This window comes from Nematolebias whitei, chromosome 10, assembly GCF_014905685.2.
Source record: "Nematolebias whitei isolate Nwh7 chromosome 10, NemWhi1, whole genome shotgun sequence".
In the NCBI taxonomy this organism is placed as follows: Eukaryota; Metazoa; Chordata; class Actinopteri; order Cyprinodontiformes; family Rivulidae; genus Nematolebias; species Nematolebias whitei.
In genome coordinates this window covers 14,266,396-14,278,843 of record NC_056507.1, presented here as the reverse complement: position 1 = coordinate 14,278,843, position 12,448 = coordinate 14,266,396, and the positions used below count along the sequence as shown (strand labels likewise).

Sequence of the window (12,448 nt, the reverse complement as noted above, 5' to 3'; positions counted from 1 at the left end):
TACCTAAATTTGTATTTGCACCTACGACATTCATGCAGTTTTATTTGCACATGTATTTTTCAGGTATTTACTGTAATAGCATAGCTTATTGAAGCCTGTTTATGAGCGGTTTGGCATAAAAGGCCGTGTTGTGTTCTTACCTTGTCATCAAGGCTGTCTGCAACTGAAGCTAATAAATCCCCCAGATTAGGCTGAATGTGTCCATTTACTATCTTCTCATTGAAAATATAAATCTGAAGAAGAGACAGAAAAAAAATGCGGAGTGAAAAAGGAATTATTCGAATTGAAAAATGCTTAATTTTAAAGAGGGTTTATTTTGGGAGGTTTTAATCCCTAATCTGCAGCCTTAAAGGTAAACTCCTATGCCCATCGAATGAAATGTTTGGCGATAAAAAACAGCAAAAAGAGAATCAAAACGTTGAAGAGGTCGTCGAAGAGGATCACAAAAATTAGACAAATGACACCGCACGCGATGTGGCGACACATTGTCTGGAGTTAAATTTCTGTGTCATCCAGCAGATCCAAAATGTTCACGGAGGCAAAAACAGAAGGTCAGAGAGGATGATGAAGCCAAAATGAATCAATATCTTTGATCCGCTGCTTCCTGGCTCGCTTTGCACCCGTTTCAACTAAATGACCAGGCTGACGGCTTCAAAGAGTCAAACGCTTTCAAGTTAAATTTAAGCAAAGTCAAATTTAGTGATGGACTTTGTTTAGAATAATCCTGCTTCTATTATGATATTTAGTAAGTAAACGAGAAATTCGCTTAGACCATTAAAATGTATCGCAGTCAAATAGGTTAATAGTTTTACTGCATTTTTTCTTGGATTTCAATATTTAATATTAGCTGGATGCAAGTATTATTTACTGATAAGTAACAAGTAGAAAATGTTACATTTATGAGCTAAAAGCCCTGCAAAACATGACAACTTGGAGCAAAAACGGTAAAATTGACCTTTCATAGAAAGCTAACTTTGTACACTGATTTGAAATTATAATGGGAATAAAAATGACTAGACTGATGCTGACTCACCTGCCGTCCATAAGCCACCTCCACACTGTCCAACGCACTCCTTCCTGGAGGTGTCACTTCACTCACAAAGCTTGGCTGTAACACACCAAGAGCACAACAAAAAGCAGACATGTCTATCATCTGTAGCAACACTGGTGCCACACCAATAAATATCTCTGATGGGTCTTCTTTTCATGCTCATTTACAGATCTTTCCAGTCCAGACAGCAGATCAAACAGTCCAGAGGGTTTATATGTGCTTTACCCAATGAATACTGAGATACACTGTTAAATCTCACAGGATGACACACAAACAAAAACAAGTCCTAATTTCCATGGGATGATGTTAAAAATAGCAACTTCTTAGATTAGACTTCTATTTTTGGTCCGTTTAGATGTGTGGGCTGACAGATAAGAATACACTCTGTCAGGAAGTGGGCTGAAAGGCTTGAAACTAGCTTTTAAGTAGACATATTCAGTGCAAAAAGTTAAAATATGACACAAAAAATGTGCTTTTTTCAGTGACTGAATTAATAGTTCAGTCGTTAAAATGAGCTCATGATCAAACTTGGAAGTAAACGGAGGATGACCTATTCTTTTAGGATTTTAACTATTTAACTGCAAACACCAGACAAACGACAGCTAATTTGATCGTAAACTAAAATGTGTTATAAAAGAAAAAAGCCCCAAAATGACATTATAGTAAGTAAGTAAGTTTCTTTCAGCTGCTCCCTTCTTCAGGGGTTGCCACAGCGAGTGAACATGCATTAAAAATTTGGCAACGATTTTACACCAGATGCCTTTCAATTCAAGTCTATTCTATTCAATTTATTTATATAGCACCAGCCAAGTCACAACAGAAGTCACCTCAGGGCACTGAACAGAAACATTCATACATAAAAATAATAATTTAACATTATTTATCTGAGGAGCAGACTGATTTGAATTTAACTCCATCGCAGACCCTCATCTTGAACAAGCATGAAGGCAACAATGGAAAGGAAAAACTCCCCCATGAGGAAGAAACCTTTAGCAGAACCAGGCGCAGGACAAGCGGTCATCTGCTTCGACTGGCTGATTTTTGTAGGAACAGGAAGGAGGAACAGATACACAATGGCAGGTCAAGAATCACATGTTAAGATAGAAATACTATCAAATGAAAACTATTCAATTTTTATCAAAAAGGAAAGTCTTAAGCCCAGTCTTAAAACTGGACAATGTGTCAGCCTCACGGATAGAAACTGGAAGTTGGTTCCACAAGAGAGGAGCCTGATAACTGAAAGATCTTCCTCCCATTCTGCTTTTGGAAACTCTAGGAACCACGAGTAAGCCTGCAGTCTGACAGCGAAGTGTTCTGTTAGGAAAATATGGAACAATAAGATCTCCAAATACAAGATAGAGCTAGGTTGTTGAGAACTTTGTGGGTTAGAAGTAAGATTTTGAATTCAGTTCTGGACTTGACAGGGAGAGAAGCTAAAACTGGAGAGATATGGTCTCTCCTACTAACTCCAGTTAAAACTCTGGCAGCAGCATTTTGGATGAACTGAAGACTTTTTAAAGAAGTATTTGGACACCCAGATAACAAACCATTGCAATTGTCCAGTCTAGACGTGACAAATGCATGAACCAGTTTTTCTGCATTATTTTTAGATAAGATGTTTCTAATTTTAGTGATATTACGCAGGTGGAAGAAGGCTGTTCTAGTAAAGTTTTTAATGTGGGGGATAAAAGACATGTCTTGATCAAAAATAACACCAAGATTTTTAACATTAGAGCTGGAGCCAGATTAATGTCATCCAAGGAGGGCGAAAGACTGAAAAATTTGTTCCTAAAATGCTCAGGTCCAAACACCAAAACCTCAGTCTGTCTGAGTTTAAAAGCAGAAAATTTGGGGTCATTCAGGTTTTTATATCTTTAAGACATGCTTGTATTCCAAGTAACTGATTGGATTCATTGGGTTTCATGGACAAATATAACTGTGTATCATCAGCATAAAAATGACACAACCTGGGCTCAAACCTGCAACCTCAGGATAACAAGACCACGGCATGAACCACCAAACTACCATGAACCAAAATGACATCATATTACCAATTAAAGTCTGACACATTTCATATCAGTGTTTTAAACTAAAATCATGTTATGCTGATAAATTGATTAAACCTTGAAAATAAAATTATGCACAATCTCGTGCACGTATTGATATTTTACGTCTAGTTGCATGATCTGTTAGTGCTTGAAGTATGTGTTGGAAATGACTGTTAGTTACAACCACATCAAATTTGAGCTCAAATCTGTAATATTAACGTAGATGTAGTAATTTTAGTGTTTGCTAATGTCAATTAACTGTTGCAGCCATACTGATTACGAAATCGACTCCAAAAGTTAACCAGATGATACTTTCTGAGAGTGTCATTGACGTCTGTCTGATGGTTTAGAAATATTTTGCTATCAGGCAGCACGACAGCTCAGTGGTTAGCACTGTTGCCTCAGCAAGAAAGTCCTGGGTTCAATCCCCAGTTGGACATGGGGTCTTTCTGGGTGGAGTTTGCATGTTCTTCTCGTGCTTGAGTGGGTTTTCTCTGGGTACTCCGGTTTCCTCCCACAGACCAAAAACATGCATGTTAGGCTGCCTTCAGGCCCAGGCCTCCCTTGTAAAAGAGATCTGTGAACTCAATGGGATTTGTCTGGTGAAATAAAGGTTAATAAACAGACAATCAGGATTACTTCCAACAGTTGTTGCCAAATTTTTAGGCAAAGATATATTTGCAATGTGTTGCACTCAGATAATAAGTTGGGTATCAGCTACCACAACACCTAATTTTAACAATGTCTGTAAAACTGACTAGGGTATAACCAGTTTTGTTTGTTTGTTTGTTTGTTAAGATTGCTTAGCTGTGGAGGTCACCTTGAATTAAACTGACCCCAGAAGTTAATAAGCTGACCATCCAGTGATTACATTCAGTTTCATTAAAATCTATTCAATGAGATATTTTGCTAACAATACCAACAAACTAACATAGACGGATGTAACAAAACATTATTGCAAGCTTTCCCGGGCAAATGATAATAAAAACTTATACTAAGACTTTTCCGTGCTGAAAAAAAATAACGAAAGACTCATTAAAACAAATAGATGCCTGTGGACTTGAGTAACCTTAATAATCCAAATTTATATTGTATAATACAAACAATAACATTCAATATATTATACCCAAGTAAGAAACATGCAAATAAAAGTCAAAATCTTTCCTATTCAAGTAGTACAGTAATATAATTTTGATCAACCCAAAAGATAGTTTTTATTTTCATTCGGTTGTCACCTTGTGATGCCTCTCTCATACCTCCACATCTTGGCTAAAGTCCAGAGCATCTTCTCCGGCTCCAAGCAGAGTGTGAAGAACTCTCTGCTTCACCTGCTCCCACTGAACCAGCATGGATTCACGATGATACTCTTCAGCCAGCAGGAACGTCTGAGTGTGTAATAGTGGGGGAAAGGGCAACCATTTATACACATTTAGCACAGCAGAAAGGTTCAGAGATCGGCAGTAAAATGCTGCAACTCAGAGGGGGTCTGCGGTGCAACCCGACCTCAACAGTTCATAGTTCTTGTTGAACAAGATCCTGGAGTTCACACATTATTTTGCTTTTCGTTTAAAGAATACACTGTACACCAACTCTAATAATCCATTATTAAATCTACATACACACACAATGTCCATGCTAAAACAGAAGTACCTACATGTTATTTAAGACACAAATCAAATTTAGCAGCAGACCCCCATCAAGATTGTAGAACCCCATTGAGACCTGGTTCAGTCTATTTTAACTGTCCATAGAGACTCAAAAGTGAGATAATTGGAGCATGAGATAATTGAATCTCCAGCTCAGGAAGGAAAATCTGGACTACAGCCACCATTTACTGAATTAACTTGGTTTCAGGATATCTAAGTTTTAGTCTATTCTGAGTTTCAAATAAAAATTTCAACTTATAACACAAACTCACAAGATAAATAAGAGCGAATTAAGGTATTACAGATATTTATACAAGCTGATAACCACAGCAAAGATGGATTAAGTAAAAAAAAAAGCATAAATGCCTGCAACCTTATTCCAAAGTCTCATGCAATGCACTTCAACTGACATTTTCTTGGGAGTAAAATCTTAGGCAACCAGAAAAATAAATAAATAAAGTGGCAAAATCATGCAACATTTGCATTCTCTTTTAAAATCCTGAGTGCGTACTGTTTCCACCCTTGCACGCACATCCTCCTTCCTCTCTCGGGGAGCAGAAAGATAATGGGATTGGCAGCTAATTATACCCAGGGCCTATTAGCTCTGCACATCAGGGAGGCCGTTTCAAAATCATTCCCCCAAGGTTCACACTAGAAGGACTTTCAGATCACAGCAAGCACAAATTCCTAAAATTTGCTTGTTAGGAGTTCGTTATATTGAGGTGCTAATCTTAATAAACAGTACAGTGTTGAAAATTTATGAATTTGGGAAAGTAGAACAAGGAAACAGAAAATCCTTTGAATATTAAGACCAATTACTCCATTTTGATCTTACTTTTTGTCCATTTACTAATGTTAAAAGGTACAAGTGCCGGATTACTGCAGACCAGGAATCAGGAGAACAACGCCCTTTTTAAATAGAGAAGTAATCAGACGTGGCAGATACTGACCCTGCGGCGAGACTCTTCGATGGCTGACAGGAGGGCGTTGTCCCTCTCGTTCTTCAAGAACCCCTGTGAACGAGGCAGAGACAAACAGAAGATGAGACACAGTGACAGACAAGAACTAAATCAAGAAACCAGATGCTTGTACTACTTTGGACAAAATGAAACACGAACACTGGAAGTACAAAGTGTGAGACACATTTAATAGCTGAACAATCGTCAACTCATTTGGAGATAGAAACTTCCCAACTTGCATTATTTCCTGTTCCTTGTCACTCCAGTTTAGAATAGTTTTTATTTTACGAATAGTTTTTATTTTACACAGTTAAATGAAACAGCTTAAAACACGCAGTTTACTATGAGACAGCAATAAGCATAGGCACCATTTTGGTTTGAACTCAAGATGGCTGTAACAGCATAAATGCTCACCTTCAGTTTTTTCTATGATAAAGGTAAGTTTTTACGTCTTAAAAATCACATAATTTTTTTTTTATATATAAAACACTGTTTATTTAATATATAAAATCAAACCTGTTAGTGAACAAGCAGTACTTCTACAAAACCCTGGATGGAAGGACAAGTTTATTAGATTTTTACATGTTTTCCTTGGACAGAACTACTAATCTGCAGATTTGTAATATATAAACATCTGAGTAACATCGGAGTAAATGAGTCAAAGCTAAAACAATGTCCCATTTCACAAAGTACAAAACTAGAAAAACAGTAGACTAAATTTTAGATAAAGTAGCCAGCAAACAGAAATCTGCCGTTGTCTTAGTAACTAAAAGATAAAACACATTAAATGTTTTAGGGGGGTTTTTTAATAGGAAAAACAAACTAGGTTCATGTATTCAAAGCTTGTGTCTTGTAACAGCTTCTTTTTCATATTAAATGAGCATTTTACAGTGAAAATTACGAAACCTACAAATTCCCACAGTGATGATCAATTATCAAAGCTACAGCTGTCTCATTTTGTTGCCATTAAATATTTGATTAAACTGCTTTTTATAAATACATGAGCACTTTGGCTCGGCAAAAGCCTTTTTGAAAGACTATGCTCCCTAATAAATCAACAAGAAAATACATTAAATTACTTCTCTCTTTTTTTTTCTTTTTTTTTAATTTAAGTGCCTACGTTATTGGACAGATTTGTTAATATGCAAGTCAGTAACTCTGCTCACATTTAAATTGTATTTATTTGATGTATATTAAGTTATCGCTTCTTTTTCCCCATTTTTAAATATTTGTAATTACATACCAATTAGCTGTTGGTGAAGTTTCATCACCAGCTGTTTTTGCACTTGTAGGAACACTGAATTTTAAAAAGCACCTGGTGAGACACTTTGACTTTCCTAAAGCCCAGTAGAGATTTTTTGGTTCTACTGGGAAGGTGGCGCTCTTGGCTATCTCCATTTTTAATCTCTTCTCCCATGAGTCTGTGCTGCTGCGCCGACTTTTGTCCCATTTCTATCTCAGAGTTTTAGGACTTCACCTTTTACTAATCCCTCGTCACTCTCATTTGTTTCAGCCGACAAACTGAAAGCAAATCGGAGCACAGAACTCTGCATTTAGAGTAACATTCTGAACCTTACCGGTTCTAGGAACAATTACTTTCTATATGCTTCAAAATACATTCTTACCAGATAAAAAACAATAATGATAAATCAATTATGCCTACACATGCTGATGCACCCCTAGGGTTTTTCAGAGAAAGCCATCTGTTGTTTAGAGACCATGCGACACAGTTACTACAGTAGCAGATTGGTGAACAGAACCTAAATGTATGGAACAAATCGTGTTGTCTGCACTTTTTATCATAAGTGTGTCCCAAAATTTTACTTTCTTCTCTCCTAAAGACATCAAATAATTTGTAGTTTGTGCAACTGCGAAGTCATGCAAAGTAGAATCTAAATCAAAACAATATTGGGTGATACCACCCTTTGCCTTTAAAACAACATAAATTCTTATAAATATACTTGCAAAGTCAGGTATATTTATAAGAAAATATGCTGTGGTTGGTCAAAGAAACTTAATAAAAGTATTACAAATGAAAGTTATCTTCTGTCTGAAATCAGAGTGATAATAATGACATCAGCTCAAACTGGAAAAGGTTGTAGGACTAGTAAAGTAAAAAAAAAAAATAGCTGTAACAAAAAGGCAGTTGGTAAAACCATAAGCATGAGCAGATTACAGTAAAGTGTGGTAGATGTTTCCAGCAAGTTTGAGGCGTTTTTTTTCCTGCTAATTGAGTTTAGGTCAGGATTAATGATGTCCTCAGTACAGACGAAAGGAAACAGACACTTATCCACCGTACAATCAAAGTGGTAACCAATCTCCCTCACGTTATTAATTTATTATGACAGGACAACCCCCACCCCTCCCAACAACAGGTTGATCTACTGTGAGAAGATGCTGCTTAGAAGACTGAGTTTGCTTGCAGCTCCTCAGACTGAAGAAACCTGAAGATAACTAGTTTTGCCTTTGCAGGTCTCTCTTGTAAATGAGTCCACGAGGCTCAATGGGACTAACCTGTATAAATAAAGGTTGAATGAAAAAAATCTTTTGGATAAAAGACAAAACGGTTCGACAAAGAAGAACCCGTCCAGAGGATCTCAACCTTGTTTGATCTTTTACCAGTAGTTTATCTGAATTTGTTAGGGGAGAAAAAAATATTTTTGCCAACTTTCGCCAACACTTCTGGCTTCCTTTCACCACCTTTCTTCTCAATTCTATTTGCTCCTATAAGAGGCAGCTTAAAGATCAATATATATCCACAATAGCCAGATAGTAGCTCAGGTCAGTGTTCAATGGAGAGCTTAATTCAGGAGTAAAACATAAATGCAAAAGAAAATGAAAGAGAAAAAAGACAAGACTAAAGAAATTAATCTCATCAGACAACTGTGTTAATATTCACATTGGCTCTTAAGGTTGCAGTAAATTCAAGAAAGTGTGATAAAAGCAATAACTGAATGTTGCTCTTTTTAAAACCACCATAGCCATTGGTGCCCAACACAACTGGGATGTCGCCTCAGCATTTTTGCTTCAGCAGTAAATTCAGGACCTTCCATTGCTGTCATTGTGCTGCCATTTTCTAGCTGAATTTGCACTGCCAACAACTGCTTATACACCATTTTCTGTGCCAAATGTAAACTGACAACTTAGCCAAGAGCTGCAGCCAAAAAGTCCCATTTGTCTGAGATGCAAAAAGCTTTCCTTTTCAAATTAAGCAGATTTTTTTTAGAATGCTAGTCTTCTACAATCATAAAAAAAAAAAAAAAACAGCCCTGCAATCTGAGTTGACTAAGAAAATAAATGGGTCTGACACTGATGTACTGTAACACACACACAGTCTTTACCTAAAGGAACTAAAAATAAAAAAATAAAATAGCAAAGCTAACTATTTTTACCTGCTTTAATCAAGATTTGTCGGGTCAGTATCAGGGTGATTTTAATACTGTATGCACTAAACAGCTGACAATCCGAACAGGTTTTTCAGTCTGAGACACTCTGTACCAGGATTTTTTCAGCGGCTGAACACTGCCAGTGCTTCAATACTTCTATTCTTTCATTGGCAAAGACATAAAGGCCAGCTGAAAATGGGTGTTAAAACCAGACATTTTAGCAAACACAACTACACAGTCACTGGGCTTCATGATATAGAATAGGTAAGGATGTATATTTCTAATGCCCCACCCCTGTATTGTGTATCCTAAGAGATCTGCAACCCACTGTGAACACCCACATCCTGCTGGCCAGACAGTCCAGAAGCTTCTACAGAAATAGAAATGCATACAGGAAAATTTTAAATGACCAATAACTGAAATAAATACAGCTGATATACATGACTATTTTTCCTTTTAATCACTACCGTTCACAAAAACCTACACCCAAACAAAAGAAAAAAGACAAGCAGCACTATCATTTTTTTAACATTGAACATAAAACTCCTCTATTTTTACTTTGGAAGATATGTTATTTCAAATGTCTGTGAAAAATGACACTGCAGACAGAGAGGCCATTTATTCATTAGCTTTGATAAAGATAATTTCACTAACCCTTTATTTGATGACAGTATATTTGCATGTTCTGGGAAATTTTACCTTTTCTTTGGTCCTTGTGCTACCTGGTCTCCAAAAACAAAGACCAACAGAAAAAAGGTATACATACAGTAGTTAAAGAGCAGTAATGGGAAAAGCTCTGCCCACTTTGCAAGTCATTGTGAAAGTCAAAAAAAATTGGCATTACTAAATGAGCTGACCACAGCCCAAGTGAGTGTGCAAGAAAAACCCCACCCTCAGTTTTTTTTTTTCCACTTTATGCTCAGCAGAAAACATGCAAAAAATAAAGAATAAATATAATTTAAATGTACATATAAAATGATTAAGATGATGACATTTACCTCCTGAGATCAAGCATCCATTTGTACAGTCACCCCTATTATTGTTACACATCTGAACACAATGTATCACCACCAGTCAAGCAAAACGAAAAGACAGAAAGGTGAAAAAAGTGTAAGCGTGTGAGGGCGTATTCATGTATGTGAGCAATACTCACTCATGCTGAGAAGCTTCACGCCGGTGTGGCACAGGCAGATAAGACAGGATGTGGCACGTAAAAATATATTTATATATGATATATAAATATAGTTTTTTGTCTCTTTGTCAGAGTCGAGATACGTGGGCTTTGACAGCCCAGAAAACCTGCAGCATCCCTCCGCCTCTCCAGCCAACTGTGTACAGAACGCCATGTTGGGCGTGTTCCTTGTACCCTATGGAGCCGGCATGGAGGTCTGCTTGCAGCCTCCTCCTGTTCGAAAGCAGGCCGGTGACTTGTGTCAGCCGGAGAACGGAGTGAAAGTGCCACATCAAGACCGACTGGAGGTGGTTTTATTGTCGGAGGGCTGTACCAACTGAGTGTACAGATGCGGGGGTATCCACGAGAAGCAACTATACATTTATATAGCATAAATGTTCATGGCCTCGGTCATTAACCCCCCCCCCGTTCTCAGTCATCATTTTCCATCTTCTCTCTCACTTTCCTCCTTTCACTTCATCCTTGCATCCCTGACAGCTCTCTGCTGCCTCCCTCTCTTAGTCTCACTCATTTTCTTCCATTTTTTATCCATCTCTGTATCCTTCCTTTTCTTCCCTCCCTCCCTCAGCCCAATGCAATTATAGTAATGGATTTTTCCCCCCTCGGTTGATGGCTTCCGACATCCTGTCTTGAAATGAGGCTAATCATGCTCTTAAGGGTCATGTTTAGTTAATGAAGGGTTTGGGATGCATATGGGGGAGGGGGAGGGTGGAGGCTATGCCTAAATGAAGGATGATCGTTGCACACATGTACAATCAAACACTTCAACATGAAGTTTTGTGCACAAGCCACAATCTCATTTACACATATGGAAGCACCGTATAGCTGCATTTTTTGTGTGGACCAGCATCGCTGAAGATGCATGTATCCACGTGCAAATAGATCTACGCTACACACACTGTCATTCATTCATAAGCACAGGAAGTGACAGTGCACGAGGCTGCGAATGGTAGTAACCAGCACAGATACAGACATGCAAACACACCACAAGCTGCATGAGCACAGAATACACACTTATCCTGTGAAGCTATGTCAGGCGCGTTCATTTATCTCAGCAGATGCTTGGGGCTTAGCCAACTGCATCCACTAAACGCATGCCATTATTGCTGAAAGATGTGTGCAAGTAATAGGCTGAAAAGGCAGAAGAATAGAAAGAGGGAGTCAGGATCTAAATGGAAGAGGGAAAGAAAAAAAAATCGGTGAGGAAAGAGTGATATTGTGGAAAAGAAAACAGGAAGAGTTATACGATAGTAAGGTTGGAAAATGAATACGAGCAAATAAAAAGGATTAGAACAGTAAAATGGGAGATAAGGACACAAAGGCAGGAAAAAGCTGCAGCTAGTCGCCATTTTTCTCCCCATACGATTCTTTGCAGTTGTCCATCTCATATGATCTCTTACTGTTTTTTCCCCCTCTTTTGTATGGAATCCGATATTTAGATTTGCGATCATCTTTCATTATCCTTATGTACATCATCCTTTTATGACAAGAATGAAAAATACAAAAAGGCTACATGCTGACTCACAGTGGTTTATATAAGCAAAGCAAAGAACAAGATACGCTGAAACAGATACAGGTCTAATATCAAACTCAGCAAATGAACATAGATGTTTTGTTGAGATGTTTTATCAATTACATATTTATTAGAACGAGAGATATGTTAAGATTCATGCAGCTTTTTATTTAATTAACCTATACAACATACAGTTTTGTTTTTACATCCAAAAGAAAAGTGAAAAAAAAATTCTTATAAGCTAAAAAAAAAATTGGGTTTGAAAGTATTTATTTTTTTATGTACAGTAAAGTACAGTCAGTACTTCGCGGTTCGTTTTTCACGGACTCGCTCTATCACGGTTTTTCAGAGTGGACATGACACATAGTTGGTTGATTGATGAATGAGCTGCACAATCAGCATGGAATTTTTATGTAAAATAAATTATTTTAAAATATTTAGCACCTGCTGCACCTGTGTGCAGCCCACTGTGCAGGAGAAGCTCCCTTCTGCAGCGTGTCATATCTCCGCTCTGCATCGGAGAAGTGGGCGTGACCAAGAGCGCTGGCAGAGGGCAGCCGGAGGCAGAGAGAGGGAAATCATGACATGCTACGCTATTTTAGAGCATTTAGAGTTTAGAAACATTGTTTAGGAAATTGCAAGAGTGTGGGAAG

General features: G+C 37.7%; 1 protein-coding gene across 1 annotated transcript in view; it reads right to left on the bottom strand.

Annotated features, from left to right (window-relative positions):
* nup93 (nucleoporin 93) overlaps nucleotides 1-12,448 on the bottom strand; it is a 34,896-nt gene that overhangs the window by 13,667 nt on the left and 8,781 nt on the right. Inside the window, exons 4-7 of the mRNA XM_037682692.1 lie at nucleotides 5,696-5,758; nucleotides 4,356-4,484; nucleotides 1,034-1,108; nucleotides 141-233 (exon numbers count right to left, since the gene is read on the bottom strand). Of these exons, the coding sequence (XP_037538620.1) occupies nucleotides 141-233; nucleotides 1,034-1,108; nucleotides 4,356-4,484; nucleotides 5,696-5,758 (360 nt within the window). The remainder of the gene's footprint in view (nucleotides 1-140; nucleotides 234-1,033; nucleotides 1,109-4,355; nucleotides 4,485-5,695; nucleotides 5,759-12,448) is intronic.